Source organism: Caenorhabditis elegans, chromosome I (genome assembly GCF_000002985.6).
Source record: "Caenorhabditis elegans chromosome I".
In the NCBI taxonomy this organism is placed as follows: Eukaryota; Metazoa; Nematoda; class Chromadorea; order Rhabditida; family Rhabditidae; genus Caenorhabditis; species Caenorhabditis elegans.
In genome coordinates, this window is record NC_003279.8 from 1,807,681 (window position 1) to 1,834,868 (window position 27,188).

The 27,188-nt window shown below is 38.6% G+C and overlaps 8 protein-coding genes, 1 non-coding gene and 1 pseudogene across 17 annotated transcripts; 7 read left to right on the top strand and 3 right to left on the bottom strand.

The window, feature by feature from the left end:
* Nucleotides 1-411: 411 nt before the first annotated feature.
* Nucleotides 412-4,155, top strand: pghm-1 (putative peptidylglycine alpha-hydroxylating monooxygenase 1). Its single transcript, NM_058497.8, has 3 exons — nucleotides 412-543; nucleotides 1,773-2,034; nucleotides 3,382-4,155. Exons 1-3 carry the CDS (start codon nucleotides 439-441, stop codon nucleotides 3,987-3,989), a joined length of 975 nt encoding a protein of 324 aa, NP_490898.1. The 5' UTR covers nucleotides 412-438; the 3' UTR covers nucleotides 3,990-4,155.
* Nucleotides 4,156-5,222: 1,067 nt separating this feature from the next.
* Y71G12B.3 (uncharacterized protein) lies at nucleotides 5,223-5,901 on the top strand. The gene is made up of 2 exons (NM_058498.4): nucleotides 5,223-5,586; nucleotides 5,747-5,901. The coding sequence occupies exons 1-2, from the start codon at nucleotides 5,275-5,277 to the stop codon at nucleotides 5,855-5,857; spliced, it is 423 nt and encodes a 140-aa protein (NP_490899.2). The 5' UTR covers nucleotides 5,223-5,274; the 3' UTR covers nucleotides 5,858-5,901.
* Nucleotides 5,902-6,228: 327 nt separating this feature from the next.
* Nucleotides 6,229-8,386, bottom strand: Y71G12B.32 (FBA_2 domain-containing protein). The gene is made up of 5 exons (NM_001026654.3): nucleotides 8,287-8,386; nucleotides 8,162-8,238; nucleotides 7,189-7,615; nucleotides 6,426-6,559; nucleotides 6,229-6,358 (listed from the first exon to the last, which is right to left on the bottom strand). The coding sequence occupies exons 1-5, from the start codon at nucleotides 8,335-8,337 to the stop codon at nucleotides 6,259-6,261; spliced, it is 789 nt and encodes a 262-aa protein (NP_001021825.2). The 5' UTR covers nucleotides 8,338-8,386; the 3' UTR covers nucleotides 6,229-6,258.
* On the top strand, nucleotides 8,348-10,901 carry Y71G12B.2 (DUF38 domain-containing protein). Its single transcript, NM_058499.4, has 5 exons — nucleotides 8,348-8,540; nucleotides 9,267-9,564; nucleotides 9,621-9,932; nucleotides 10,289-10,434; nucleotides 10,678-10,901. The coding sequence occupies exons 1-5, from the start codon at nucleotides 8,470-8,472 to the stop codon at nucleotides 10,814-10,816; spliced, it is 966 nt and encodes a 321-aa protein (NP_490900.3). The 5' UTR covers nucleotides 8,348-8,469; the 3' UTR covers nucleotides 10,817-10,901.
* Nucleotides 10,824-15,268, bottom strand: Y71G12B.30 (Serine/threonine-protein phosphatase; the record flags this gene model as incomplete). 3 transcript variants are annotated; one of them, NM_001026652.3, is made up of 5 exons in its annotated part: nucleotides 10,824-11,008; nucleotides 11,333-11,648; nucleotides 12,811-13,104; nucleotides 14,464-14,576; nucleotides 15,072-15,268. In NM_001026652.3, the coding sequence occupies 5 exons, from the start codon at nucleotides 15,249-15,251 to the stop codon at nucleotides 10,910-10,912; spliced, it is 1,002 nt and encodes a 333-aa protein (NP_001021823.2). The 3 variants fall into 3 exon arrangements, with proteins under 3 accessions (NP_001021823.2, NP_001293448.1, NP_001293449.1); NM_001306519.3 differs by lacking the exon at nucleotides 15,072-15,268 and having other exon boundaries at nucleotides 10,910-11,008; nucleotides 14,464-14,516; NM_001306520.3 differs by lacking the exons at nucleotides 14,464-14,576; nucleotides 15,072-15,268 and having other exon boundaries at nucleotides 10,910-11,008; nucleotides 12,811-13,010.
* Nucleotides 14,721-15,363, top strand: anr-42. The gene has a single exon (NR_101523.1).
* Nucleotides 15,364-15,766: 403 nt separating this feature from the next.
* chaf-2 (CAF1B/HIR1 beta-propeller domain-containing protein) lies at nucleotides 15,767-18,287 on the top strand. 2 transcript variants are annotated; one of them, NM_058500.5, is made up of 6 exons: nucleotides 15,767-15,899; nucleotides 15,945-16,089; nucleotides 16,162-16,283; nucleotides 16,339-16,447; nucleotides 16,490-16,856; nucleotides 17,625-18,287. In NM_058500.5, the coding sequence occupies exons 1-6, from the start codon at nucleotides 15,774-15,776 to the stop codon at nucleotides 18,223-18,225; spliced, it is 1,470 nt and encodes a 489-aa protein (NP_490901.2). In that variant the 5' UTR covers nucleotides 15,767-15,773; the 3' UTR covers nucleotides 18,226-18,287. The 2 variants fall into 2 exon arrangements, with proteins under 2 accessions (NP_490901.2, NP_490902.2); NM_058501.8 differs by having other exon boundaries at nucleotides 15,767-15,893.
* A 2,111-nt stretch (nucleotides 18,288-20,398) lies between these two features.
* On the top strand, nucleotides 20,399-24,249 carry Y71G12B.28 (annotated as a pseudogene). Its single transcript has 7 exons — nucleotides 20,399-20,453; nucleotides 21,532-21,624; nucleotides 21,905-22,000; nucleotides 22,041-22,148; nucleotides 22,767-22,897; nucleotides 22,945-23,002; nucleotides 24,120-24,249. Coding segments are annotated over exons 1-7 (671 nt in total).
* A 237-nt stretch (nucleotides 24,250-24,486) lies between these two features.
* Nucleotides 24,487-24,741, bottom strand: C53H9.3 (30S ribosomal protein S18; the record flags this gene model as incomplete). Its single annotated transcript, NM_001381279.1, has 1 exon — nucleotides 24,487-24,741. The coding sequence occupies one exon, from the start codon at nucleotides 24,739-24,741 to the stop codon at nucleotides 24,487-24,489; it is 255 nt and encodes an 84-aa protein (NP_001367688.1).
* Nucleotides 24,742-25,216: 475 nt separating this feature from the next.
* Nucleotides 25,217-27,071, top strand: C53H9.2 (Large subunit GTPase 1 homolog; the record flags this gene model as incomplete). 5 transcript variants are annotated; one of them, NR_151555.1, is made up of 6 exons in its annotated part: nucleotides 25,217-25,491; nucleotides 25,539-25,728; nucleotides 25,771-26,042; nucleotides 26,090-26,457; nucleotides 26,507-26,589; nucleotides 26,715-27,066. NR_151555.1 is itself a non-coding variant. In NM_170804.7 (5 exons), the coding sequence occupies 5 exons, from the start codon at nucleotides 25,217-25,219 to the stop codon at nucleotides 27,064-27,066; spliced, it is 1,665 nt and encodes a 554-aa protein (NP_740787.2). In that variant the 3' UTR covers nucleotides 27,067-27,071. The 5 variants fall into 5 exon arrangements, 1 of the variants encoding a protein (NP_740787.2); NR_131350.1 differs by having other exon boundaries at nucleotides 25,539-25,703; NR_131349.1 differs by having other exon boundaries at nucleotides 25,539-25,703; nucleotides 26,507-27,066.
* Between the last annotated feature and the right edge of the window lie 117 nt (nucleotides 27,072-27,188).

The window sequence follows — 27,188 nt, forward strand, 5'->3', positions numbered from 1 at the left end:
GCCGATTTTGGGAAATTTCGGCAATTGCCGGTTTTGGGAATTTTTGGCTATTGCCGGTTTTGGGAATTTTCGGCTATTGCCGGTTTTGGGAATTTTTGAAATTGCCGGTTTTCAAAATGTCCGGCAATCCACAATTTCGGCAATTTAGATGTTCTGTTATTTTCTTTTGTTTTAACTTCGAAGTTGTCACTTCCAGCTACGTGCTTCTTCTTTTCTCGTTTTTCTGTTTTTTTTTTCACTCTCTCACTTCTCATATCCCTTCTGTTTTTCTCCCCTGCGAGCATGCTGACGCCCCCCATGAGCACAGCGGAAAAGTATTCAGAATGTGTTGAAGAAGAAGAAGACGTCACGTAGGCTAGACGCAGAGAAACAGGCCGGCGGCGGCCAAATCGATGTGAGAGAGCCCCGTTTCAGTCTTTTTGTGAGGCTCGGCTCCGAATGCCGCGCTTCTACCTCCTCTCGTCATGCGCACTTTTGGCGTTTGCCACGTCATTTTGCAATGCTGAAAAGTCACAGATTCGAATGCCAGGAGTCGTTCCAGAGGTAAGGAAAATGTTTCATAATATTTGTAGGTTAGGAATAGGTCATAGGTAATTGTAAATTTTTAAAATTTCGCAAATTATTTATACGCAAAATTAATAGATTCCCCAATTTTTAAAAATTAATATCTGGCTTCAAACTAACTTTTTAAAAAATCCCCGTAGCCATTTAGTTGCAAATTTTGTGCTCTTTCAGAATTTAAAAACCAAATTTAAAACGCTTTCATATCCGCTGAGTTCAAGCAGAAAAAGTGAATTTTCAGTCAGACCTTTTAGAGCACAAGTTGGGATTGAATGGAACTTTTCCAAAATAGTTATTTACTTTTTGGTATTTAAAAAAAACTTAAAGGACGATTCGTTCTTCAAGTCGCGGATCTGGGAGCCTGGTGGTGATCTCACTGGGCTATAACTTAAGCTTAAGCCACGTCCTAGCCGGGTACTGAGACAGGTGGGTAATCCAGTCGTGGATTGCTCCATTTCCCAATAGATAAACTGAGAGAACCTAGGGGGTGAACCCGGACTTGAACCCGTGATCTCCAGATTGCTAGCGGCCACCACTACCGACCGAGCTATCCCGGCCCCCTTTTTACTTTATGATCTACCCTATAATAGTATTGCACCCGACTACTTAACTTTGAAACGTTATATCTCGGTTTGTTTTATCGATATCGATATATTATCAACTACGAAATTATAGAAAAAGAACTAACAAATATTTTGTTAGTTGACAATTTTTGAATAAAACAAACGATAACTGAGATATAAGCTGTCAAAGTTGAAAATTAGAGTGCAATTTTAATAGACGAAATACGGTACGGTTTTAGCATTCTAGTATGAAGTTCCGGAATCAACATCCCTAAACCCAAATTCTGTAGTATAGTAGACATCCAATGGCTTTACAGTTAAAACTACCAAGAAAAGTTAAGAAGTTCTCTGAATTGTGTAAAAAATGGGTCGCGACCAATAAACTTTTTATGGAAGTTTTTGGAAATCAGCAAGTTTTTAAACGTTTTTTAAATGTTCTTTTTCAAATTGAAACCCATTTTTTGCCATTTTTTGAGCCATAAGAGCACACTCTTTTATTCGGTAGAAATTTCGTAGAAGCATTTGTTTTTCATCCAATCCCAATATCCCGAATTACTTCTAGACTACAAATATGTCACTAAGCAACGGAATGCATAAAACATGTCTATGTCACTTATCCACGTCATTCCTAACAAACTCCAATTCCAGGCCGACTCCTACCTATGCACATCGTTGGAGCTTAGCGACCAGGAGAACTATTTGACCGGTTTCAAGGCCTTGACAACCAAGGGAACCGCCCATCACATTCTCCTTTTCGGATGTGAAGAACCAGGAAGTGATGAGCTTGTTTGGGATTGTGGAGAAATGAATAAGCCGGATGATGAGATGCCACGTGCGCCAACCTGTGGAAGTAAACCAGCAATTTTGTACGCCTGGGCGTTGGATGCACCACCACTTGAATTGCCGCAAGGTTTGTGGCCTCCCAGCTAAGTGAGGCGCGAAATGTAGTTGCTTGAAGCGGCCGACACCTTCGGGGTTCCGCAGCTTGGTGTGTGCGCAACGTAGTGCGAAAAGGTGGTTATTTTAAAGCGGCCGACACGTTCGGAGGTCCGCGCCTCACTATACATGCGGTGTGGGTGACGCAGTGATGCCGGCGCGGCGACCGCTGGAGCCGGCGCGGGCGCAGTTGCTGCGACCCCAAGGAAGTCCTATAGAGATGAGCTCGTGCTAAAACCCTATTGAATAGCTTAATCCTTCCGGAAGGAATGATAATCCCATCAATATCGGATTAACTAGCCTTCAATGGAATTGTGATGAAGTTCCAGAGAATTTTGTGAAAATTTAGGTTATAGAGGAGTTCTAGGCATGAAATTACAACTGCAAAATCTTAAAAACTTTCATTTGCTCAAACAGTGAACATAATAAAAGTCAAGCAGTGTTTCATGATATTCCTATTTAAATTCCTAAGTTTCCTGCAAGAAAAATGTCTTCGAATTTTTGATATCGAGGTTATTCCTGGCATTGTTTATCGATTTTTTTCCAAAAAAAAAATTCACGGATTTCTGGCTTCCCTCATAAATTGAAATGGAAGAGTTTTTGCCGAACTAGGCCATTTTGGCTCGGCCATGTATGGGGTAGATTTACGGCGCGTTGCGTGTCGTGTCGCGGCTCGATTTTAGTTGTAAAACTTAATCACGTTTGATCTACGAAAAATACGGGAATATTTTTCAAGAAAAATTGTGACGCCAGCACGCTCTTAACCATGCAAAATATAAAAAGATGTCTGCGTCACTTCTTCCGCATTTTTCGAAGATCAAAGCGAAATGGGACTTTCTGCCTCCACGTGTAAATGTATTTGTCCGTGTAGAGTACACGACTTTCCCAGTCCGGCTGGCGATTGTCAATGGAGCGCGAAAAATGCAATGAGGAAGGCCAGAACCCCTCATGAAAATTCGGACCAAAATTTTTATTTTTTCCGGGCTCGTATCATTTTGGAACAAGACGCGGGGTTCTGGTCTTCCTCATTGAATTTTTCGCGCTCCATTGACAATCGCCCGCCGGACTGGGAAAGTCGTGTACTCCACACGGACAATTACATGTGATTTTCTAGTGAGAACCGAGCCGCGACGCGACACGCAACGCGCCGTAAATCTACCCCAGATATAGCCTGGCCTAGTTCGGCAAAAACTCTTCCATTTCAACTTATGAGGGAAGCCAGAAATCCGTGAAAAGACAATTTCGGAAATTTCTAATTATAAGGCTTAAAAAACTTGTAGGGTGGCTGTTTTTGAAAAATCAGTACATTTAAATTTTTCAGATGTTGGCTTCCGTGTTGGAGGAGACAGCAACATCCGTCACCTTGTCATGCAAGTCCATTACATGCACTCAAAACAGGAACCCGATGAGACAGGCTTAGAGATTACCCACACCGAAGAACCCCAACCAAAGCTCGCCGCCACCATGCTCCTGGTCACCGGAGGAACTCTGCCACGTAACAAGACAGAATCCTTCGAGACTGCTTGCATGATTGAGGAAGACGTCGTCATGCACCCATTCGCCTACCGTACCCATACTCACAGACATGGAAAGGAGGTCAGCGGGTGGTTGGTGAAGGAGGATCAAAAGCACGAGGACCACTGGAAGCTCATCGGACGGAGGGATCCTCAGCTTGCTCAGATGTTTGTGCCAGTTGAAGATCAGGCGATGACAATCCAGCAGGGAGATATGGTGACTGCACGGTGTATTCTGCAGAACAACGAGAATAGAGACATCTCGATGGGAGCAACTGAGGAAGACGAAATGTGCAATTTCTATATTATGTACTGGACTGATGGAGAAGTGATGCAGGACAACACTTGTTATTCGCCTGGAGCACCGGATTACAAATGGGCACGAGAAGCAGATCTCAATCATATTCCGAAGTAAACGATTTTTAAGAAGAAAAAGAATGAAAGAACTTGTTTAAGATAAGAAGAATATCAAAATAAAATTATTGTGTGTGTGTCCCGAATGAGCCCCGAATGAAACATTTTTCTGTTGATCTGTTTGTGAAGCCTTGATCTTAAGATTTGAAGAATAAGTGAAATTATTTTACAAAAAAAAAATTTAATTAAATTTTGATTTCTGCGCCATCATAATCGGACCAGGGGTGTGCGGCAAATTTGCGGAATTTGCAGAATTTGCAGTTTGCCAAGCTCGGCAAATGTGCAGTTTGCCGAGCACGGCAAATTTGCCAAATTTGCCGAATTTGCCGTTTGCCAAGCTCGGCAAATTTGCCGAATTTGCAGAAATTGCATTTTGCCGAGCTTGGAAAATTTCCCGAATTTGTAGAATGTGCCGTTTGCCGAGCTCGGCAAATTTGCAGAAATTGCATTTTGCCGAGCTTGGAAAATTTCCCGAATTTGTAGAATGTGCCGTTTGCCGAGCACGGCAAATTTGCAGAATTTTCCGGTTGCCGAGCTCGGCAAATTTGCAGAAATTGCATTTTGCCGAGCTTGGAAAATTTCCCGAATTTGTAGAATGTGCCGTTTGCCGAGCACGGCAAATTTGCAGAATTTTCCGGTTGCCGAGCTCGGCAAATTTGCAGAATTTGCATTTTGCCGAGCTTGGCAAATTTGCCGAATTTGCAGTTTGCCGAGCACTGCAAATGTGCCGAAATCGCCGAATTTGCAGTTTGGCGAGCACGGCAAATTTGCCAAATTTGCAGAGCTAGTCGTTTGCCGAACTTGCAGAATTTGCCATTTGCAGAGCTTAGCAATTTGCCGAATTTGCAGAATTTGCAATTTGCCGAATTTGCGCAAATAGCCGTTTGCCGAGCTCGGAAAATTTGCCGAGATTATAGAATTTGCCAGTTGCCGAGCTTGGCAAATTTGCCGAATCTGCCGAATTTGCCGAATTTGCACAAATAGCCGTTTGCCGAGCACTGCAAATTTGCCAAACTTGCAGAATTTGCCGAAATTGCAGCAGTTGCCGTTTGCCAAGCTCGGCAAATTTTGAGATTTTCCGCACACCCCTGAATCGGACATTAAAAGAAAAAATCAAGGTCTCGCAGCGAAAAGCATCACAACGGAAAATGGTAAAAGCGGTGGTTAAATATAAAAGCACGTGAACTTTCGAATAATCCTCCTTCTTCTCCAAAAATCGATTTATTTCGATTTCAAACAAGTTTGGTGGCAAATCAAAAACTAGGAATTCTCAAATTCTGAAAACAATGGCTGATCCATTCTTTGATCCAACTGTCCCAGTCAAAAATGATCCGCTGAAATCCGGTGGCGATGAGTATCACAATCTCGGTGCATTTGACTACGCGAATCTGGATCCAAATGCGCCGCCAGTCGGAGGAAATGAAGTGCCACCACCACCGCCGCCGGAGACAGTTGCTCACGATGCACTTATTTCGGATGATGGAGCAGCAAAAGTGGCAACTGGTGATGGAGTTCAGGAGTTGCCCGAGTCGGATCCATCGCCATCCAAGAAGCCAAGAGTCAATAAGGCGAAAGTCAAGAAGTTGAAGAACAAGATCGTGAGTTTTCGAAGTTGGCGCCCAGTGTGCGCCGCAAGCGGCGCCGGCGGCGGCGCAATCGAAAGTAAGCCACCGCCGGCGCACGGCGCTCAGGCTGTCACAGTGTGCCGTCTTGTAAAATTGTTTTTTATCTAGAAATTAAAACTTTAGATCTTTCCAGATAAACTTGAAAGTCTTCTTCTGGACAATGATCGGAATTTGGGTTATTTGCATGTGTCTCTTCGTCCTTATTCATCTCAACACGTTCGGAATTCGCATTTTCCCGCTTTAAATTGAACTCAATTGATGGTAAAAACGAATAAAATTATTGAGTTTTCCGATTGATTTTTTGCGTTTTTAATCGATTTAAACAAAAAACAACGACACTCCGATGTTCCGCTTGTTGTTTAGCGTCGAAAAAGTTTTACTTTCAAAAAAGCAACAATCACGCGGTTCTGGCTTCCCTCATAAATTGAAATGGAAGAGTTTTTGCCGAACTAGGCCATTTTGGCTCGGCCATATCCGGGGTAGATTTACGGCGCGTTGCGTGGCGCGTCGCGGCTCGATTTTAGTTGTAAAGCTAAATGTATTTGAACGTGTGAAGTACACGACTTTCCCACGACAGACGATTGTCGATGGAGCGCAAAAAATTCAACAATATCAAACAGAAATATTGTTTTATAAAATCATTGTTCAAGTCCAAATTTTCAGCAAATGCCAGTCGCCGGTAATAAAATAATAGCCATTGAAATTCCATGTTTGCCCGGTTTTTTGTGTATATTTCATTTGATACCTGAAACCTTTTTTTGTTCAACATAAGAAATATAATAAATAAATTGGGTCCCGCCACGCTTACTCACTCGTATTCTCGTTGCCACGTGATTTCAGCGTTTTTCAGATTTTCGAACATTTCCATCTTTTCGAAATTTGTTGAGGAGGCCTTGAAGCGAATTTCAAAGACATTTCCGGTTTTGGAATATTGTTCGAGCCAATTCTGGAAAAAAAATTAGTTTAGCGGCGGTTTCTGGCTTTCTGGCTTCAAATGGAAATGGAAGAGTTTTTGCCGAACTAGGCCATTTTGGCTCGGCCATATCTTGGGTAGATTTACGGTGCGTCGCGGCTCGGTTTTAGTTGCAAATTGTCGGTTTGCCGGATGTCAGATTTGCCGGAAATGTTTAAAGGAGGATTTTTTTATACTTTGGAAGCACTTCAAACTGTGCCTTTTTGAAATTTTTTCCCGTTTTTTGTTGCCAATTTGCCGGAAATTTTCAAATCCGGCAATTTGCCGATTTGCCGGAAAATTTAAATTCTGGCAAATTACCGATTTGCCGGAAATTTTCAATACCGGCAAGTTGCCAATTTGCCGGAAATTTTCAATTCCGGCAAGTTGCCGATTTACCGGAAATGTTCAATACCGGCAAGTTGCCGATTTACCGGAAATTTTCAAATCCGGCAGTTTGCCGATTTGCCGGAAAATTTAAATTCTGGCAAATTACCGATTTGCCGGAAATTTTAAATACCGGTAAGTTGACATTTTGCCGGAAATTTTCAATTCCGGCAAGTTGCCGATTTACCGGAAATTTTCATTTCCGGCAATTTGCCGATTGCATTTTTCCACCTCACCGGCAGCAGAATTTTCACACCGTTCTCGGTGATCGTTGGCGAATTCAACACCAAAGTTTCCAATTTTGAGCTCAAATTTTGCAAATTTTCATCAGTAACGTCAGAGCTACACAGAATCAATTGCTTTCCGACTCGGCTGATCTGCTCCAAATTTCCCAAACCGATGACGTCATAGGTCTCACAAATATTGAGAACTTCCACATGTCCCTCGATCAGTTCCAGCCACGCGATGGCACGTTGACCGCCGAGAAAAGTGGCAAGAAATTTGTTGCAATGGATTTTGAGCAGTGATTTTGGAATTGGGATGCTCGTTTTGTCGAGCTCGATGGTTTCGGCGTTGAGCCGACCGTTTTCGAAAAATTCTCCGCAAAGTTCTGATGCTACATGATGAATATCATTTTCATGTCTTGAAACGACGTTCCCGGCTCTGAAATGTAACGGTGCTCCATTGATAATAACCGCGTGCTATGCACCGTATCGTCAAATAGGTTTTCAAACTGAAAAAATCAATAAATCCTAAGAAAATCAATAAATCCTAAGAAAATCAATAAATCCTAAGAAAATCAATAAATCCTAAGAAAATCAATAAATTCACAGAAAATCAATAAACTCCAATAAAATCAATAAATTCTAAGAAAATCAATAAATTCGGATACAATCGATAATTTCCGAGAAAATCAATAAATCATGAGAAAATCAATAAATTCCGAGAAAATTATTAAGTTCTGAGAAAATCGGTAAATTCCCAGAAAATCAAAAAATTTAAAATAAAAATCAATAAATCATGAGAAAATCAATAAATTCCTAGAAAATCAATAAATTCCTAGAAAATCAATAAATTCCAAGAAAATCGATAAATTCTGAGAAAATCAATAAATTCCGAGAAAGTCGATAAATTCTGGGAAAATCGATATGTTCCGAGAAAATCAATAAATTCCAAGCTTACTTTCCCACGAGGACTACACAAAATTACCTTTGAATGGTTACCGGACCACCTGCCGTCGATGTCAAATAAATAATATCTTCATCGAAAACTATTGAAATATTGGCCTAAATATTGATGGACTAGTTTTTTTTCTAGGCCACCGAAAAACTCACCACGTCATCGTGAATACTCTCATAAACAGCAAACCGCTTAGCTTTTGGCATTTTCCTTCTTTTTTTTTGGCAAAAAAAGTGACGAAAGTAAGCAAATACGGAAAGTAAATACTACAAAAAAAGTGATAAGAAACTCGATGATTTTCTTTTTGTTATGAAATTTTAAAAATTCGACTAGAAATCATGTCATGTTGGCAAAATATTCCGATTCTGGTCAAGCGGTATTTGGTGGGATACCTGGATTACGAGGCGCGGTGGGTTTTTTCTTCAAAAAAAATTTGTAAAAAATGTGCAAAAAATGTGCAAAAAATGTGCAAAAAATGTGCAAAAAATGTGCAAAAATGTCAATAAAATCAATAAATTCGTAGAAAATAAATAAATTCCCAGAATTCCGAGAAAATCAATAATTCTCAGAAAATCGATAAATTATAAGAACATCAATAATTTACTAGAAAATCAATAAAATCTCACAATCAGAAATCCAATAAATTCGTAGAAAATCGATTTATTCCGAGAAAATCAATAAATTCTCAGAAAATCAATAAAATCTCAGAAAATCAATAAAACCTCAAAAAATCAATAAAATCTCAGAAAATTAATAAATTTCCAGAAAATCAATAAATTTTTAGAAAATCAATATTTTTCCAGAAAAGCGATAAATTTTCAGAAAATCAATAAATTTCAAGAAAATCGATAAATTCCTAGAAAATCGATATTTTTCCAGAAAAGCGATAAATTTTCAGAAAATCAATAAATTTCAAGAAAATCGATAAATTCCTAGAAAATCGATATTTTTCCAGAAAAGCGATAAATTTTCAGAAAATCAATAAATTTCAAGAAAATCGATAAATTCCTAGAAAATCGATAAATTCTCAGAAAATCAATAAATTTCCAGAAAATCAATAATTTACTAGAAAATCAATAATTCTCAGAAAATCGTTAAACTGTAAAAAACTCGATACTATGGTCTCATTTTCCAGCTGCAACCTAAAACTATGCTCGAAATCCGACCAATTTCTTGTGACCTCCACCCGACACGTGGCACAAATCATATCGATTGCTGAACAATCGAACTCTTCGTGTAACGAATTATCAACAATTATTCTACGATACGAATTCCGGGTACTACAATTAGAGGAGATTGACGGAGTTACTACAATGACTAGCGGAGAGTATCAAAAAATCAATAATAAAAATCGATATGACGTGGCGCGGAGCTGGATTGAGAAAATCAGTGAAAACGGTGTGGCGAACGCGAAAAAAGTGCAGTTGTTAAATGTAACGTGGCCGCGGAAAAGACAAAACTCGGCCAGCAACTTTTTTTTGTCTTCCAGCTCTCCATGCCCCCCTCTCCTCAATGGATTCTCAACTGCGAAGAATCTCTGAAAATTCGAATGGTGGGGCGACAAAATTTGAAATCCTGGCTGCAAATCACAGTGCCGATTCTGAAAATTTTGGAAATTGAAGAATGGGAAATCGCTGAAGAAATTCTCGAAACTCGCCAAATACGACAAGTTGGAGAGGTTTTGCGGCTTTCGCGAAATGTCAAAATTAGCGATGAGCAGCTGGTTAAGCTGGCTGCTCCAAGTTTGGTGATCATTTCTGGCAATACGATTACAGAGCAGGGAGCAAAAAAAGTGTTAAAGGTATGTATTGAGCCGGAACGGGAAAAACCTCGGCCTAGGGCTTGAAATCCGCCGGCGCATTCCTCTGCGCCGGCGCAAATTGTATACGCTTGCGCCAGCGGCGGTCATGTGCCGCCGCTGATTCGTTGACGCTGCCGGCGGCGCTTCTCAATTGCCTCTGCACCGACGCCGCCGGCGCTTCTCAATCCACTCTGCGCCGACGTCGGAGCTTCTCAATCCGCTCTGCGCCGATGCCGGCGGCGGCGCTTCTCAATCAGCTCTGCGTCGCCGCCGGCGGTGGTGCAAACGAAAAAAAAAAGTCGAAAAATCAATAAATTATTAAAAAATCGATAGACTATTGGAACAAGCTACTTCAGAAGTTTGTCGAACAGAATCGCAGTGGAAATCCATTCGAGTTGAAGTTCCGCAAATCGGAACCAAATTTCAATCACCTCGACTTATTCGACAAATCTTGGACTATCCAGAAATTACAACAAATCGATGAAACCGAAGGAGAATACGTGTAAGACAGAGCTAACACATGGTGCCAGGCTGTCCCATTACAGTTTGATCTACAAAAATGCGGGAATTTTTTGCCCAACAGAATGTGACGTCAGCACGTTCTTAATCATGCAAAATCAGTTGGGAGCTCTGCGTCTCTTCTCCCGCATTTTTGTAGATCAACGTAGATCAAACCGAAATGGTACCATCTGACACCATGTGAGCTAAGTCTTATTTTCTGAAATTTCGATTTTTTTTTGTACAGATATCAAATCACCGGCGGTTTCACAAATGTTCATCGTGTTCAGCAGCTTCCAAAAATCATAATTCGAGATTTTGTAACTTATATGACTCTGAAAGTATTACATCCTGCTGGAATATATTTTCAAAACTCGATTTGGTAAACTATACTTATTCATAGAAAAAATATCTATTCATGTTGGAGGTTTTTGATAATTTTTGAAAAATAAATAAATTATGAGCAAGTAATCAATTCATTATTTCGTCACTGGTGCAGCAGCCACTTGTGCTGGAGCAGGAGCCTTCTTGATTGGCGCGGCCGATAGGTCATGTCCAAACGTATTGATCGTGCATTCCTGGAATAGTAATTTGAATGGATACTATCGTGGTGAGACCCACGCCACCAGTTTCCTCTACGCCTACTTGCCTGCCTGCCTACGTGCCTACTTAAGTAGCTCCCACTGCCTACCTACACACGTGGTGCCAGGCTATCCCATCATGGTTTGCTCTACGAAAAATGCGGGAATTTTTGGTCCAAGAAAATGGGACGTCAGATCGTTCTTAACCATGCAAAATCAGTTGAGAACTCTGCGTATCTTCTCCCGCATTTTTTGTAGATCAACGTAGATCAAGCCGAAATAAGAGACACTCTAGCCTCAATTAGACCCGTTTTTGCTCACCATATTGGTAGCCACTTGCAACACTGCTCCCAGATTATCAAAGTGACCACAATAACACGGCGCCGAGAAGATTGTCACGAGCTTCTTGTCGGCAAAAAACTCGTATCCATCCATGACGACCTGATGAGCACGAACAATCAGGTCGAGCTTAAACTTTTCGTTGAACTCTTTGACCGTCGCCTCTCCAAACACATGACCTGCACCACGTGGCGAATCTTGGAACCCAACGACTCCTGACACTGGATCGGCCCAGCAAAGATCGGAAGGAATGCCGACGTCGGCAATGTCAGTTGGACGTTGAAATTCATCAATTTGTCTGGAAAATAAGAACTTTTTTTACTCATTAAAACAATTTTTCGATTTTTCAACCGTCTCGCAGTTCTGTTTTGACCAGGGCTCCGCCGACGCCGCGCGCAGCTTAACGAAGTGCGAAAGGTAGCTATTTGCAAGCGGCCGACACGTTCGGGGGATCCGCGCCGCACACGGGTTCCTGGAGTGTTAATAGCTATTGGAGCGCGCTTGCGCGGCACCTCATAAACTCCAGAATTCGCGGGAATTCGATTTAGCAGTTTTCGGCTATTTTTGGCTTCTATAGAAACTATTTTCGACTTTTTTGATTTACAATATTCTTGAGAAGCATCATCCGAATTGAAAATGTGTAAAGTTATGAAATTTGACCGAAAACTGATGGTTTTACAGAGATTAGTCACCACGGCTTAAGCTTTCGTTAAAATGTATCAGAATCGTCAGTTCTTCGATTTCAGAGTCCTCAAATATGTCATTTTGTAGAGAAAAGTCTGTTTCAGAAAAGTTTATGTTTGAACATTTAAAATTGTTTTTATTAAAAACTGAAAAATCGAAAAAAATACGATTTTAACGTAAAATTGTCGATTTTTTGAATATTTTTATATCAGAAATTAAAGAATTAGAATTTCAAACATGGATTTCTGTGAAACAGAGTTTTCTCTACAAAATGACATATTTAACGACTCTGAAATCAAAAAACTGACGGTACTGATACATTTTAACGAAAGCTTAAGCCTTTTTAACGAAAGCTTAAGCCAAATTTCATAATTTTACACATTTTCAATTCGGGTAATGCTTCTCACGAATATTATAAATCAAAAAATTAAAAAATAATTTTCATAGAAGCCAAAAATAGCTTTAAAAAACTGCTGTTCCCGCGTAACGAATTCCCGCGAATTCTAGAGTTCGTGAGGTGTCGCGCAAGCGCGCTCCAATAATTATGAACGCCAGAGGAGGCCGTGCGCGCACTACACCTTTGGATACATGCGGCTTGAGTGGCGCCGTTAGGCCGGCGCGGGCGCAGTTGCGGCGACCTAAGACTTAACTTTGGTAGGTGCGTGCAATGGAGCACATTTGCAAACTATCAAAAAGTGTCGGATATTCACGTTAGCGTCCTCATGGGAGCCCTAGTTTTGACATGATCTACCTACTTTTAGTCACCCAAAACTCACTCCAAAGAAAGCAAACCAAATGGAATCCCGCCGTGCATGCACATAATCCGACCGCCGACAATCGCACACAACGGCATACAATAGAATGCCCACTGGAATGTCTCGTACAACGTGACACTGTATCGGCGTTTACATTCGTTATAGAATCCGTACTGCATGTTCACCGGTCGACTCTCATGATTGCCACGTAGCAGGAACATCTTTTGTGGATGGAGAAGACGGTAGGCGAAGAGCAGGGTGATCACTTCAATTGAGAATGGTCCACGATCGATGTAGTCGCCGAGGAATAGATATCTGGAAAAATAGTCGATCGAGAAATCACAGATTTTTGTGGCTTCTCTCACAAGTTGAAATGGTAGAGTTTTCCTAACTAGGCCATTTTGGCTCAATAGATTTACGGCGCGTTGCGTGTCGCGTCGCGGCTCGATTTTAGTTTAAATGTATTTGTCCGTGTGGAGTACACGACTTTCCCGAGGCGATTGTCAATGGAGCGCGAAAAATTCAATGAGGAAGACCAGAACCCCGGTGAGAAATTGAAAATCGAAAAATTAAAATTTTCGATTTTTTTTGTTGTGAAAATCTAAAATTTAACGAAATTCCATAATTTTATAATTATGAGAATACGTATTGCACATTATATTTGACGCGCAAAATATCTCGTAGCGAAAACTACAGTGATTCTTTAAATGACTACTGTAGGTCGATTTACGTGGGCTCGATATTAAACATTTTTTTGAATAGTGACAGCAATTCTTCATTTCTTCCGAGCCCGTAAATCGACACAAGAGCTACAGTACAGTAATTCTAAAAATCAGTAATTCTTTAAAAATCGAAAAAAAAAATTTGACGTTTTTTCCTAAATTTCAATTTTTTCCAATAAAATTGTTCAAAATCTATAAGATAACTTCAATTTTCTCTGAACATTTCGAAAACGGGGAAAATTAAACTGGAAAATTTGGAAAAAAATGGTATTTTTTACGATTTTTATTTTAAAAAGTTAAAAAAAATTTTCAGGAATTTTTGATTTTTTTAAACAAAAACAAACTATTTTCAAAGTTATATAATTAAAAAAATTTTATTACGCGAACAAAAAATTCTGAGAATGCGTATTTCGCAATATCTTTGACACGCAAAATATCTCGTAGCGAAAACTACAGTAATCCTTTAAATGACTACAGCATTGATCAAGCCCGTAAATCGACACAGGCGATACAGTAGTTATTCAAAGAATTACTGTAGTTTTCGCTACGAGATATTTTGCGCGTCAAATATGTTGTGCAATACGCATTCCCAGAATTTTGTGTTCTCGTTGTAAAAAAAAAACGAGATAACTAAATATATTTATCAAAACAAAAAAAAACGTGATTTTAAAAATTGAGAAATGATCCAAGGGGTTCTAACCTTTCTCATTGAATTTTTCGCGCTCCATTGACAATCGCGCCTGCCGGACAACACGTGGGAAAGTCGTGAACTCCACACGGACAAATACATTTAGTTTTACAACTGAAATCGAGCCGCGACGCGGCACGCAGCGCGCCGTAAATCTACTGAGCCAAAATGGCCTAGTTCTGCAAAAACTCTTCCATTTCAAAATATGCGGGAAGCCAGAAATTATTGAAAATTCGATGTTTTTTCCCCCCGCTGTGTTCTCACCTTGACGATTTATCTTTCTGAGAAACATGCGGGAATCCATAAATATCGAACATTGAAAGTAAATCTTCGAATTGCCCGTGAATATCCCCGCAAATTGTGACAGGTGCCTCAATCTGCAAGGTTTTTATTGATTTTTACGAATTTAAGTTGAAAACTTGAGAGAAAACTGGGTCCCAAAACGATGTAAACTTCACTAACTACCATAACCCGCGGGGTACGGTAGCGGGCAAAGTTTCAATCGTGCAAGGACCTCCAGTAAAAATCACAATTTATTTGATTTTCAGCGGCACGGGGTTCTGGCCTTCCTTATTGAATTTTTCGCGCTCCATTGACAATCGCCTGCCGGACTGGAAAGTCGTGTACTCCACACGGACAAAAAAATTTTGTTTTACAGCTAAAATCGAGCCACGCGACGCGACACACAACGCGCCGTAAATCTACCCCAGATATGGCCGAGTCAAAATGGCCTAGTTCGGCAAACTCTTCCATTTCAATTTGTGAGGGAAATCAGAAATCTGTGCTACGGTTTCAAAAATTCACGGATTTTCAAGATCCTTCCCAGCACAGCCGGATTTCGCGAAAATGCCGAAAAGACAATTTAAGCTTACTTCGAGCTTCATAGGCTCCTTCCAGAACGCCTCCCGAGCTCTGTAGCAGATTTCGATGATCTCCTTCTCTTGAAAAAGTGTCTGACAATTGCCTGGACTCCATGATTGGGTAAGCCGAAAGATGACATTTGTGAGCTTTCTGTGGAGAGGACTGCCCGGTGGAGGGCCCTCGTCGCTCATTTTGTTAGGAAATAATTGAATTTCGTTTTGAAAATCCTTTTTTTCTGCCCTTTTTTATTTTTTTTTTCACGTGAATATTGAATATTTACCTTTCAATAAATCTATTTACGAATTAAAAAGTTTCCCGAACTCGCACCTCCCGGGGAATATGTTTCCCGGGAAATTAAATTATGGAAAAAACAATTTTTAAATAGCGGGGTTTTTGCTATTTTGCATTAAATGCGTTTTATCTTAAACTTTTTTGCTAAAAATATCTTTCATTTTCAGTTTTTTAACACCGACTGCCGCAGAGAATGAATCCTTTTTTCCAGAACTTGCGTCTCTCGTGAACAATCTTCTCTCGAATCGCGAGGCCTCGAGGCCTCCTTGCAACCGCGCCCCACGGACAACGCGCCAATTTCTTCACTTTAAATTCTGATTTCTTAAAATAGTTATAGTTTTTCGGTGATTTTTAAGCATTTTCCGCTGTAATTTAATCATTTTACTCTTTTTTTTTTCATTCTACAAATTTTCAGCGGCGGGATGGACCATTTTATGCCAATAATCTACTGGCACGATCGAAAAGGCCTCCTCTCGGTCGATCTTCATCACGAGACGCGCAACGGGAAGTACAGATTAGCCACCGCAAGTGTACAGAAAGAAGTTAGAGTTAATTGAAGCTGTAAGCTATAGCTTAATTCTGTCGATTTTCAGGTCAGAGTATGGGAATTCGAGTTCGAAATGGGCCTTGACCCGAAAACTCAGGAGAATAAGCCTCAACTAACCGTCGGATTCCTCGCCAACCTCGTCTTTCACAATCACGCTATTAATCAAGTTAAATTCAGTCCCAGTAAAGAACGTAAGCGTTTTTGGTTTTCTCTAAACTATTCTTAATTCTTATAAAAATTCTTAGAAAAAAACACATTTTCAGACGAACTCCTCGCCTCTGGAGATTGTGAGGGGCGGATCACAATCTGGAAGCTTAGCGATCAGCCGGTGCCTCCGCCACAAGACGAAATGCCGTCGAATAAGGAGAATTGGATCCGATATAAAGTAGAAATTAATAAAATTACTTTAATTGTTGCGAATTTCCTCTAAAATTTTCCAGGTTCTCAACCACAATAGCGACGTTAATGCTCTCTGCTGGGATCCATCGGGCACTCAGTTGGCGTCAGTGTCCAACGATCACACGCTGGCGGTCCACGACGCTTTGACAGGTTGGATTATCGATTTTCTCAGTATTTTTTTTTTATTTCCAGGAAAACGTCTATTCGTCGCCAGCAATTTCCGCAGTCCAAATGGCGTATGCTGGGATCCGAGCGGAAAATACATCGCCACAATGTCCCCCGACAGAAAAATGGATTTAATCGACGCGGTCCGTGGCGCCCGTCTGAAACACTTCTCCTCCGCACTCCTTCCCTCAATGACTATCCCGTCGGCTAACGGTGATCTACATTTGGAGACGAAAATTCACAAACTCTTCCACGACGATCAGCTATTCAGCTTCCAGCGAGCCCTGGGATTCTCGCCAAACGGGGAGTTTATCGCTGCGCCGTGTGCTCATTTGGAGCTGGGATCGTCGGATTTATATGGAACCTACTTTTTCAGAAGGGAAGATCTTGGAGTGTGAGTTTTTGGCTGAAATGCTTGAAGGTGGAGTAGCGCCAGTGGGGAAATTGCTTTAAAACACGCCTATGGGGTCACAATGACCGAATATCATGATAAAAAAATTCAAAAAAATTTTCTAAATTTAATATGATTTTTTGAAAATTGAAAAAATCACAGTTTTTGCCTAATTCCTATTTGAATTACCGCCAATTGGATTTGTTCGATGGAGCGCGCTTGCACGTTTTTAAATTTATTTTTTGTTATTTTCCACCGATTTTTAATGTTTTCGGTGTATTTTTGCTTGAATTTCAGAGAAAAAGTCAATATAATTGCAAATTTTCGATTAAAAAGCACGCTTACAGGCGTAAATCAGTGAAATTAAGTAATTCAGGTTCGACATCGTTTAAAAACGTTACTTTTTCATTTTTACGCCTGTACGCTTGCTTTTTAATCGAAAATTTGCAATTATTTTGACTTTTTCTTTAAAATTCAAGCAAAAATACACCGAAAACATTAAAAATCGGTGGAAAATAACAAAAAATAAAATAAATAAATTTAAAAACGTGCAAGCGCTCTCCATCGAACAAATCCAATTGGCGGTAATTCAAATAGAAATTAGGCAAAAACTGAGATTTTTTCAATTTTAAAAAAATCATATAAAACTTAGAAAATTTTTTTGAATTTTTTATCATGATATTCGGTCATTGTGGTACCATAGGCATGTTTTAAAGCAATTTCCCCACTGGCGCTACTCCACCTTTAATTTAAAATTAATTTTTTTTCCAGGAAAGAAGCTCCCTACACATTCTATCCGGCTCCAAGACCTACATTCCTCGTGAAATTCTCGCCAGTCACGTTCTCACTTCTTCCATCCACCAAAGAAAATCACCTTGGACTTCCTTATCGCCTCCTGTGGATCGCGTTAAACAAGGATGCAATTTATTTCTACGACAGTCAGCACAGTTATCCCGTCGCTGTTGTCGATAATATACACCTGAACGCGCTGACGGATGCGTCGTTCAGCCACGATGGACGTGTGCTCGTCGTTTCGTCGCTCGAAGGCTTCTGCAGCTTTGTGAAGATAAATTTGACACAATGGGGCGAAGTCATGACTGAAATTGTTCCAGTTTGTGGGTCACCGAATTTGATCGAGGAGAAGAAGCAAAAGAAGCGGAAGTCAACTGTTGCGGTGGTTATAGAGAAGGAGAAGGAAAAGGAGGAAGATGCTGCAAAGTCTCCGATGAGAAAACCGTCTGAAACGCCGAAAGTGTCTACTCCGAAAGCTGCTGGAACTCCTTTGACTAAATTCTTCAAGAAAGAGAACAATACGGAATCTCCTACGCCCCCGGTCAAAAAGCGAATTCAACTGGTCACACTCGATAACTAATTTTTTTTGAATTTTTAAAACTCCTTGATGATTATGATGGCTGAATAAATATATATAAACTGTTTCGATTTAAAACATCTAAAACTAAAAAAAACGAGACCCGAAGAACTCGGGGGATGCCCAATCGGGGGGATTACCAACTCGGGGGATTGGCCCCGCCCACAGAACCGTGGCTTGCAATACGCCCATTTCTGCAACTGCCGCACGGTTTTAAAATTATTTTTTCTTGTTATTTCTCGCTCTATTGAGAAAAATACAGTTTTAAAACCGTGCGGCAGTTGCAGAAATGGGCGTATTGCAAGCCACGGTTCTGTGGGCGGGACCAATCCCCCGAGTTGGTAATCCCCCCAATTGGACATCCCCCGAGTTCTTCGGGTCTCAAAAAAACCCCTCACGCGAATAGGAATAAATGTATAGCAAAACAGTAAAATTTCGCGTTTATTCTGAATATTAGGGACTATTAAGCAATTTTCAACAAGTGGAACCGCCCAGAGATTGTTCGCGATGCAATTTATTTTAACATGAATTTTTTTCGTAAATACTACTTTTAAAATTTTAATTGATAGTTTGAATCTTCATAAAGAGTTTTAATAGTCATTACCTTGACAGATATCGCGCTGAAAAATTATTTTTCTTGACAATAAAATCGATAAAAATTAAAATAAAATTTATCAAGGGAAATATTGTAAAATTAGTCAAGAAAGTTTTATGAAATTAAAGATTTCAATAGAATAAAACTATACATAAATCAAAATCACAAAAAATTATTCAAATAATTCTGAACAAATTTCTAATCTATTAGACGATCTATGCCACACCACATTTTTTAAATATTACAGTACAGTGTTGCCCTCCAATTTTCTCCTAAAATTTTTTACAAGTTTGGTGTGATATTTTTTTCTTTATTAAGAAGAATTTGATCTTTCCTACCCATATGGCTCCCATATGGCTCTAGATATTAAGAAACCATGAGTTTATGAGAATGCCTACTTTCTCAGTTTTGATTTTTTCTCAAATATTTTTTTTTGATCACATAGTAATTAGTGAGTAGCACCATCTGCATTCGAGTGGTCGAGAAGAAAAAATAATTTTTTTGATTTTTTTGGTTTTAGGTTTAAATGGAAATGTTAGTGTTTCATGCAGTTGGAAAATTTTAGTATAACGTAGATTGAAAATATTAGACAACAAAAAGCACTCCTTGATATCTTAAAATTTGGAAAAGCAGCGAAAATTAGTCGCAAAAATGGCAATTTTTTCTTCAGAATGCGTGACAGATTCATGAATTACTACAAAAATGTTAAACATTTCAAAATGAACAAATTATATGTTTACCACTTTTTAGTACCTTTTACCGTTCAAAAGTTATACCTCGTATAAGCCTACGAACTCGAACTTTTCAGACGTCGTATGTAAAATTGGATGTTTGCCTCAATATCTCGGTTTCTAGCAAATGTATCAAAAAGTTTATAACTACAAAAATAATTACCAAATATTTTTACACATTTTTGTGGTTTCAAAAATTTGACTGAACACTGCGGCAGATGTTACCACCCCACGAAAAGAATTACGGAAGGACTTTCAGAAAAAGTAGCAAAAGTAGCGAAAGGTGCCTGAATTGTAGGATATCTGCCAATGGTTTACATGTGAATCGTCGTTGCGTCCAGCTAGGGGACTTTTCATTGAATTGATTCTCTATTTTCTACAACAATGTTTTGTAAACTTTGGCGTGTTTCTCGAAAGCTGACACGGAAAGGGTATCCAAAACTATATCAGATTTGAAGATATAAACTGTTTGAGAAAATGCGTGAATTGCCAGAAAACTAATCCAGAGAGTTTTCAGGTAACAATTATTAATGTCAGATCTTCCACAATCAATGTCAAGTCGTCAACAATTCAGCCACCTATCGCAAACGTTTCAATAAATTCACTAAAGTTTTACTTTTTTTTATTTTATACAAATGTTTTTCGGCGGCAATGAAGAATTGGTTGGTGCGCAGAAAAGAGATCATACCGAAGAAGGGGGAGGCAGCCAATAATGGGGGCTGCGCGGGAAAAAATGGAAGGCAAACAAAACAAAAACAGTTTTGTTAACAACGTAATTGTTTTGGACCGTTTTAGCGAATTTTTTTTTTCTCAATTTAACAAAAATAATTTTCAATTTCCAGTTACCAGAATGGAAACGGTCATTACGGATGATGCAGGAGATCCCCCAACAACTGCTGCAAAAGGTTAGATCCCATTTCTTGAGCAAAGATGGTTCAAATTAAGTAATTTCAAAAGAAACAAATATTTTCAAACTAGCGAATCTTTAAATCAAAAAATGTTCATAATTGTTTCAATCTGTCTTGAAAATTACCGAATATGTTCATTTTGATCCGCAGTGCATAGAACTGTAAGAACGTATTGTCTTTTAAAGTAGGAGTATCGTCAATGGGGAAATTGTTTTAAAATGTAGCATTTGTATTCAAACTTTCAACTATTGCAAAAGAAAAACGGGAAAAATACGTTAACATTGAGCATTTTCAGTCTGAAAAATAGTCACAAAAGCTTTAAAATTTCACTAGAAAAATCCTAGGCCACCAGGATCAATCGAATTTTTATTCTGTTGTGTATTGTATTTTTAATAAGTACTTTACAATTTCGTCTTTTCAGTTTTCTTAAACTTTTTGAGAAAGAAAAACAAATTAAACTTCCAAATAATAACATTTAAATCAATATTTCGTTGAACAAATTGGCCTAGAAATCGTGTGGTGGCCTAGGTTTCATATTTGCGCGAAATTCAAATTCAGCCACTTAAAGCCACTTTCGTCGATTTCAACGGCTAAATGCTCAATGTTAACGGATTTTTCCCGTTTTTCTTTTGCAATAATTGGAAATTTGAGTACAAATACTACATCTTAAAACAGTTATTATCAAAAATGTGCAATTTTCAATTCATAATTGGGAGAAAATGTATTTTTTTTTGGAAATTACAAAATATGAGCACTTTTTATTTGAAATTTGAGTAAAAAATTATAAATTTCAATTTTTTTGGAAATTATCAAAAACGTGCAATTTTCAATTCATAATTGGGAGAAAATGTTTTTTTTTTTGGAAATTACAAAATATGAGCACTTTTTATTTGAAATTTGGACAAAATGTTATAAATTTCAATTTTTTAAGTACGGTATTTTTCAACAAAAAAAACGTTTTAACATGTTCTCCAAATTTTAAATAAAAACTTATACATATTCTGTATTTCTCTCAAAGTTTTAGAAAGTATGCATTCATAAAAATAATAGTTTCTCACTCTTCTTCATATTTCAGAAGTTTCTTATAAGGAACACTTCCGCATATGGTTCCATGATGTGATGGTTGAATTGACACCACCATCTGCAGAAGAATTGTACAATGGGCCTGGTAAGGTGTGGGGTGTCTGGATTATTGAATTGTTTTCTGAAATTTTTTAACGTCAATTTTTTATGGGTTCTCGAACATTGTTTTCTTCTAGTGCACTACAACATGTTGAATATATTCCAGATTGCACTTTCCAAAAAAAAAGTCTAAATTGAAAAACTCAACTTAAGCTACCAAAAATAAATGGTTTGCCGGAAAAATTCAATATTTAAAAATTCCATCTAATTAAAAAAAGTTTTTTGAGCGGAAAACATCAAAACTATTAATATGATAATAATTTCAGATCTGCCGTGGAATCAAATTTGGAAAAAATTTGGAGTGGAATTCTTCGTTATTGTCGGCCTAGTGATCGTCTCAGCATCTTTTATTTTTGCTGAAGGTAAAAACAAACTTTCTTCTAATATAATAATGCATTTCAGGTGTGAAATATCTTCAAACATTCCTTGTTGTCTACGTAGTCTACATACTTTTCAACATTGTACATGGGCTCTACGTTATTGCCGTGACTCAATTTGATTTGGACATTTGTTAGTTGTTTGTTTTTCTGTTCAAAGGATGTTTGGTCGAATTTTGTATTGCTTTAATAGACTCGAAATTGTTTGAAAACACCGAATTTCATAATGAAACTTCTTGGAAACTTCTAAAAAAAAAAATTATGAAGGCTCAAAAAATGACCTAAAATTTGATAAAATTTGAAATTTGACCGACTTTTCAATGTCGCAGCAGCTTGAGACTAATTTTTTTGAAATCACCGTCTAATTTTAATTATACAATTATACAAAAATATCATGCGTTTTCAACTCGAGTTAGATATTTGAAAGTCGATGGACGAAGAGATTTTGTAAAAAAAGTTTAAAAATCTCTTCGTCCATCGACTTTCAAATGCCTAACTCGAGTTGAAAACGCATGATAATTAAATTGTATAATCAAAATTAGACGGTGATTTCAAAAAAATTAGTTTCAAGCTGCTGCGACAAGTCGGTCAAATTTCAAATTTTAACTAATTTTAGGTCATTTTTTGAGCCTTCATAATTTTTTTTGAGAGGTTTTCAAGAAGTTTCATTATGAAATTCGGTGTTTACAAACAATTTCGAGTCTATTAAAGCAATAAAAATTGGACTACACCACCCTTTACAATTTTTTAGATAGATTCAAGGACTATGGATTACACCAATTGAGCGTTATCTCCTACTGAATTGGTACAGAATCATTTTAACCCTTCACATATCTGCAACTGTCTACGGATTGTTTTTTTCTGTTAAACAAGTACCAACGGGTAGGTTATGTCATTTCAAATACCTTTCCAAGCCAATCGCTTTTCAGCTACATCTTTCGTTAGCATTGTGGCAATTCAACTAAGGTGCAGCTTTATTAAAAAGTGGTAAGTATATTTCTTTTAAACACGCTCTTAATTACCCAAAAATGGTAGAATATCAAGTTTCAAAAATGCAGCTTTTTCTAATTAAATACAAAAATTAAACTAATAAGTTGAGTTTTGATAAGTTTCAGGTTTAAAGGTGGACTACGCTCAGTGGGGAAATTGCTTTAAAACACGCCTAAAGGGCCACAATGGCCGAATATCATGATTAAAAAAATTCAAAAAAATTATATAGATTTTATATGATTTTTTGAAAATTGGAAAAATCTCAGTTTTCAACTAATTCCTATTTGAACTTCTGCCAATTTATTTGTTCGATGGAGCGAGCTTCCATTATTTTAATTAATTAATTTTATTTATTCTTGTTATGTGACTGATTTTTTTCATTTTTCTGTTTTTTTATCGGAAAATGAATAAACAAGACAAATGCGAAATGTTTGTTTAAAGTAATTGAAAATTCGCGAATTTTAATTCGTAAAACTATAAAATATACTAATTTCAGGCTTGTAGTCGTCGGAACTCCTCAGAATATCACAGTTTTATGCATTTTCAGTTACTTTTTAGTGATCATTTTTCATTTGTCTTGTTTATTTCTTTCATTTTCCAATAAAAGACCAAAAAAATGAAGAAAATCAGTGAAATAATGAGATGAGATGAAATAAAATTATTTAATTAAAATAATGTAAGCGCGCTCCATCGAACAATTTCAATTGGCGGAAATTCAAATTGAAATTTGGGCAAAAACTGAGATTTTTTCAATTTTCAAAAAATCATATAAAATTTAGAAAATTTTTTTGAATTTTTTAATATTGATATTCGGTCATTGTGACCCCATAGGCATGTTTTAAAGCAATTTCCCCACTGAGCGTAGTCCACATTTTAAACTGACAATTTCGAATTTTCCAGTACTTACTTTATAAAGCAGATAAAGTATATATCCTACACTTTTTGATCGTTTTACAAATGTGCTCTAGTTCACACGTACAGAAAAATCTGTTCCCTCAATGGTGTTTCACTTTTTGATATCTTCACCAAGAATGGTGTTGAAATTTGTGCTTCTACAGCTTTGTGAAGATAAATTTGACACAATGGGGCGAAGTCATGACTGAAATTGTTCCAGTTTGTGGGTCACCGAATTTGATCGAGGAGAAGAAGCAAAAGAAGCGGAAGTCAACTGTTGCGGTGGTTATAGAGAAGGAGAAGGAAAAGGAGGAAGATGCTGCAAAGTCTCCGATGAGAAAACCGTCTGAAACACCGAAAGTGTCTACTCCGAAAGCTGCTACAACTCCTGTTGAAGAAATTAAACAATACGAAAACTTCCACGCCCCGGTCAAAAAGCGAATTCAACTGGTCTCCCTCGATAACTTATTTTTGAATTATTGAACTCCCTGATGATTATTTTCTATTATATACACACATATAAACTTTTTCGATCTCTTAAAACAGTTTATTTAGATTCTAAAAACAGTAAAAAATTGACTTGATCCTTACAACGGGTAGGAGATCTTCGTCGAGTCGGCCGGCTTTGTCACGTATCCTAAGAACTTTTGCTCGCGAAGAATCCGTCTCATCAGCATTAATCGGCCGCCTCGGGTTTCCGTGCGCTTTTCGACAGTGTCAACGTTGAGCTTCTCTTGCAATTTGTACGGGAAATAGCACGGCCGAAAACTGTTTCTGTGCCACGGGCAATTCCATCGAATCGATTGAAATGTGAGCGAATTGAAACGAAGCAGTTGCTGCATCTGGAAAGAATTAAGGGATTGAAATTGAAAAAAACTGCGAAGAATGATTCTAACAGCAAAAACTATCAGTATTTCAATTGATTTACGCTAAAAACACAATTTTCTGAGCATAAATTTATAAATTCATCAAATTTTTAAACATTTCAGCAATAAAAACCTCAAAAATACATTAGAAACCAGAAAAATCAATTTAAAATAGAAATAAAATGCTTGTGTCGATTTACGAGGAGAAACAATGTTTAAAGGCGCACGCAATTTCCGTTTGGGGTCTCGCCGCGATATGCCCTTTCTCACTAGTTTTCTGCTGCCATCTCGTCGAGGCCTAAATTTTTTTTCGAATTTTTCGACGATTTTTCAGCAATTTTTGAGTTTTTTCAGCATTTTTATATATTATTTGAAAGCCCATTTTCTTGTGAATTGAATGACTATATCGTCCATCGAAAATCTTTGTTTTCCATGAAAATTTGTGTTTTAGATGACAAAACGCCGTGCGAGCAATAAAAAGCCTTCGGGTTTGAACAAATCACTTGGTAATTCGCTTAGCAACGATCGTGAGAAAACTAGGAAAAGTCATCAACGTGCAAAGTACGATGGAAACGACATTGAGAATCCAGCTTTCATGGAACACGAAGTCAATCATTACATCGACTCGGTGACAGACGAAACTAGTTTGGAGGAGTTTTTGGCTAAAGCAGAACTTGCTGGAACTGAATTCACCGCCGAGAAGGAGCAGTTCAAGATTATTGAAAAGTGAGTTTCTGAGCTTAATTTGAATTTTACATATCATTTATTTGTAGGAACTCCGCTATTGTCGTCCCAACAAGGCTGGACTACCGTGCCAATCTTGACCTTCAAAAGGAGAACGAGCACCGTCTTCGGATTCCAAGACGTCCAGCAAAGGAGCTCTGGGAGAACATGGAGGATTTGACTAAGCTGGAAAACGAAGCATTCCTTCAATGGAGGTCCGACCTGAGCGAGCTGCAAGAGGCACGCGGAAGTTTGAAAGACGATTAATATTTTATTCTTCAGGTGGACGGACTGGTACTGACTCCTTTCGAGCGAAATCCTGACATGTGGAGAGAGCTCTGGAGAGTTGTCGAGAAGAGCGACATCATTGTTCAAATCGTGGACGCTCGAAATCCATTGCTGTTCCGCAGTAAAGATTTGGATGACTACGTCAAGGAAGTTGATCCCGCCAAGCAGATTCTTCTTCTCGTCAATAAGGCAGATCTTCTGAAACCGGAACAACAGGCCAGCTGGAGGGAATACTTCGAAAAGGAAAATATCAAAGTAATTTTCTGGTGAGTGACGCGATAAAATCAATATTTTCTAAATATATTTTTTCCAGGTCGGCTATCGATGAAGTCTTAGATCCAATCGATGAAGACGCAGTAGAAACATCAAATCCATCAACTTCCACACATATGTTCGTAACGAACAAGGATGAGCTGATTGCGAAGTTCAAGGAACTTGGTCACGTATCAGATGAGCCGTCAGCAAAGCCAGTCATGGTTGGAATGGTTGGCTATCCTAACGTTGGAAAAAGTTCTACGATCAACAAGCTGGCTGGTGGAAAGAAGGTTTCAGTATCAGCAACACCCGGAAAGACGAGACATTTCCAAACCATTCACATCGACAGCCAACTATGCCTTTGTGATTGTCCCGGACTTGTCATGCCTTCTTTCTCTTTTGGACGAAGCGAAATGTTTTTAAACGGTAACTCGTAGTTTTAAAATAATATTTTCCAAATTCGATTCGATTGCAGGTATTCTTCCCGTTGATCAAATGCGTGACCACTTCGGCCCAACGTCGCTTCTACTCTCCCGTGTTCCAGTTCATGTCATCGAGGCGACATACTCGATTATGCTGCCAGAGATGCAAAGTCCTTCTGCAATCAACTTGCTTAACTCGCTCGCGTTCATGAGAGGATTTATGGCGTCGTCGGGAATTCCGGATTGTTCCAGAGCCGCGAGGCTGATGTTCAAGGATGTTGTCAGTGGAAAATTGATTTGGGCAGCCGCACCTCCCGGAGTTGAGCAAGAAGAGTTTGACCGAATCTCCTATCCAGACAAGAAGACTCGTGATATTGGTCGGGTGCAGATGGAAAAGCTTGCCAAGCTTCAGCTTCTCGAGGGTGATGAGTTGAAGGGATCACAATTTGACTCTCAACACTTTGTCGGATCAATCGGAGTTGCTCATGTCAGAGATTCAAAAGCATTGCCTCAAACGTTAGGAACCGTCATTCCAACTGCTCCTACCGAAAACAATGGAAAGAAGCATTACAAGGGAAAGAAGGACAAATTGAGGAGGATTTATAATGAATAAAGTCACTCTTCTTGTTATTACTTTCAAATGTTTTTACTGTTCTACTGGTTTCCACCCAGGCTATATCTCAATTCTTTTGCTCGTCTCTTATCCTTTTAATTTCTTCTATTTTCTTTTTCACT

What these genes read in the sequence shown, in the direction of transcription:
- pghm-1 (NM_058497.8), top strand. Translation starts at nt 439, where the DNA reads ATGCCGCGCTTCTACCTCCTCTCGTCATGCGCACTTTTGGCGTTTGCC. An exon ending in TGCCAGGAGTCGTTCCAGAG is followed by an intron (nt 544 to 1,772) that starts GTAAGGAAAATG and finishes CTCCAATTCCAG; the next exon opens with GCCGACTCCTACCTATGCAC. An exon ending in ACCACTTGAATTGCCGCAAG is followed by an intron (nt 2,035 to 3,381) that starts GTTTGTGGCCTC and finishes TAAATTTTTCAG; the next exon opens with ATGTTGGCTTCCGTGTTGGA.
- Y71G12B.3 (NM_058498.4), top strand. Translation starts at nt 5,275, where the DNA reads ATGGCTGATCCATTCTTTGATCCAACTGTCCCAGTCAAAAATGATCCG. An exon ending in AGAAGTTGAAGAACAAGATC is followed by an intron (nt 5,587 to 5,746) that starts GTGAGTTTTCGA and finishes AGATCTTTCCAG; the next exon opens with ATAAACTTGAAAGTCTTCTT.
- Y71G12B.32 (NM_001026654.3), bottom strand. Translation starts at nt 8,337, where the DNA reads ATGCCAAAAGCTAAGCGGTTTGCTGTTTATGAGAGTATTCACGATGAC. An exon ending in GGTCCGGTAACCATTCAAAG is followed by an intron (nt 7,616 to 8,161) that starts GTAATTTTGTGT and finishes GTTACATTTCAG; the next exon opens with AGCCGGGAACGTCGTTTCAA. An exon ending in ACGTGGCAACGAGAATACGA is followed by an intron (nt 6,359 to 6,425) that starts GTGAGTAAGCGT and finishes AAAAGGTTTCAG; the next exon opens with GTATCAAATGAAATATACAC.
- Y71G12B.2 (NM_058499.4), top strand. Translation starts at nt 8,470, where the DNA reads ATGTCATGTTGGCAAAATATTCCGATTCTGGTCAAGCGGTATTTGGTG. An exon ending in AAAAAGTGCAGTTGTTAAAT is followed by an intron (nt 9,565 to 9,620) that starts GTAACGTGGCCG and finishes TTTGTCTTCCAG; the next exon opens with CTCTCCATGCCCCCCTCTCC. An exon ending in GAAACCGAAGGAGAATACGT is followed by an intron (nt 10,435 to 10,677) that starts GTAAGACAGAGC and finishes TTTTTTGTACAG; the next exon opens with ATATCAAATCACCGGCGGTT.
- chaf-2 (NM_058500.5), top strand. Translation starts at nt 15,774, where the DNA reads ATGGACCATTTTATGCCAATAATCTACTGGCACGATCGAAAAGGCCTC. An exon ending in ATTCAGTCCCAGTAAAGAAC is followed by an intron (nt 16,090 to 16,161) that starts GTAAGCGTTTTT and finishes ACACATTTTCAG; the next exon opens with ACGAACTCCTCGCCTCTGGA. An exon ending in GGTCCACGACGCTTTGACAG is followed by an intron (nt 16,448 to 16,489) that starts GTTGGATTATCG and finishes TTTTATTTCCAG; the next exon opens with GAAAACGTCTATTCGTCGCC.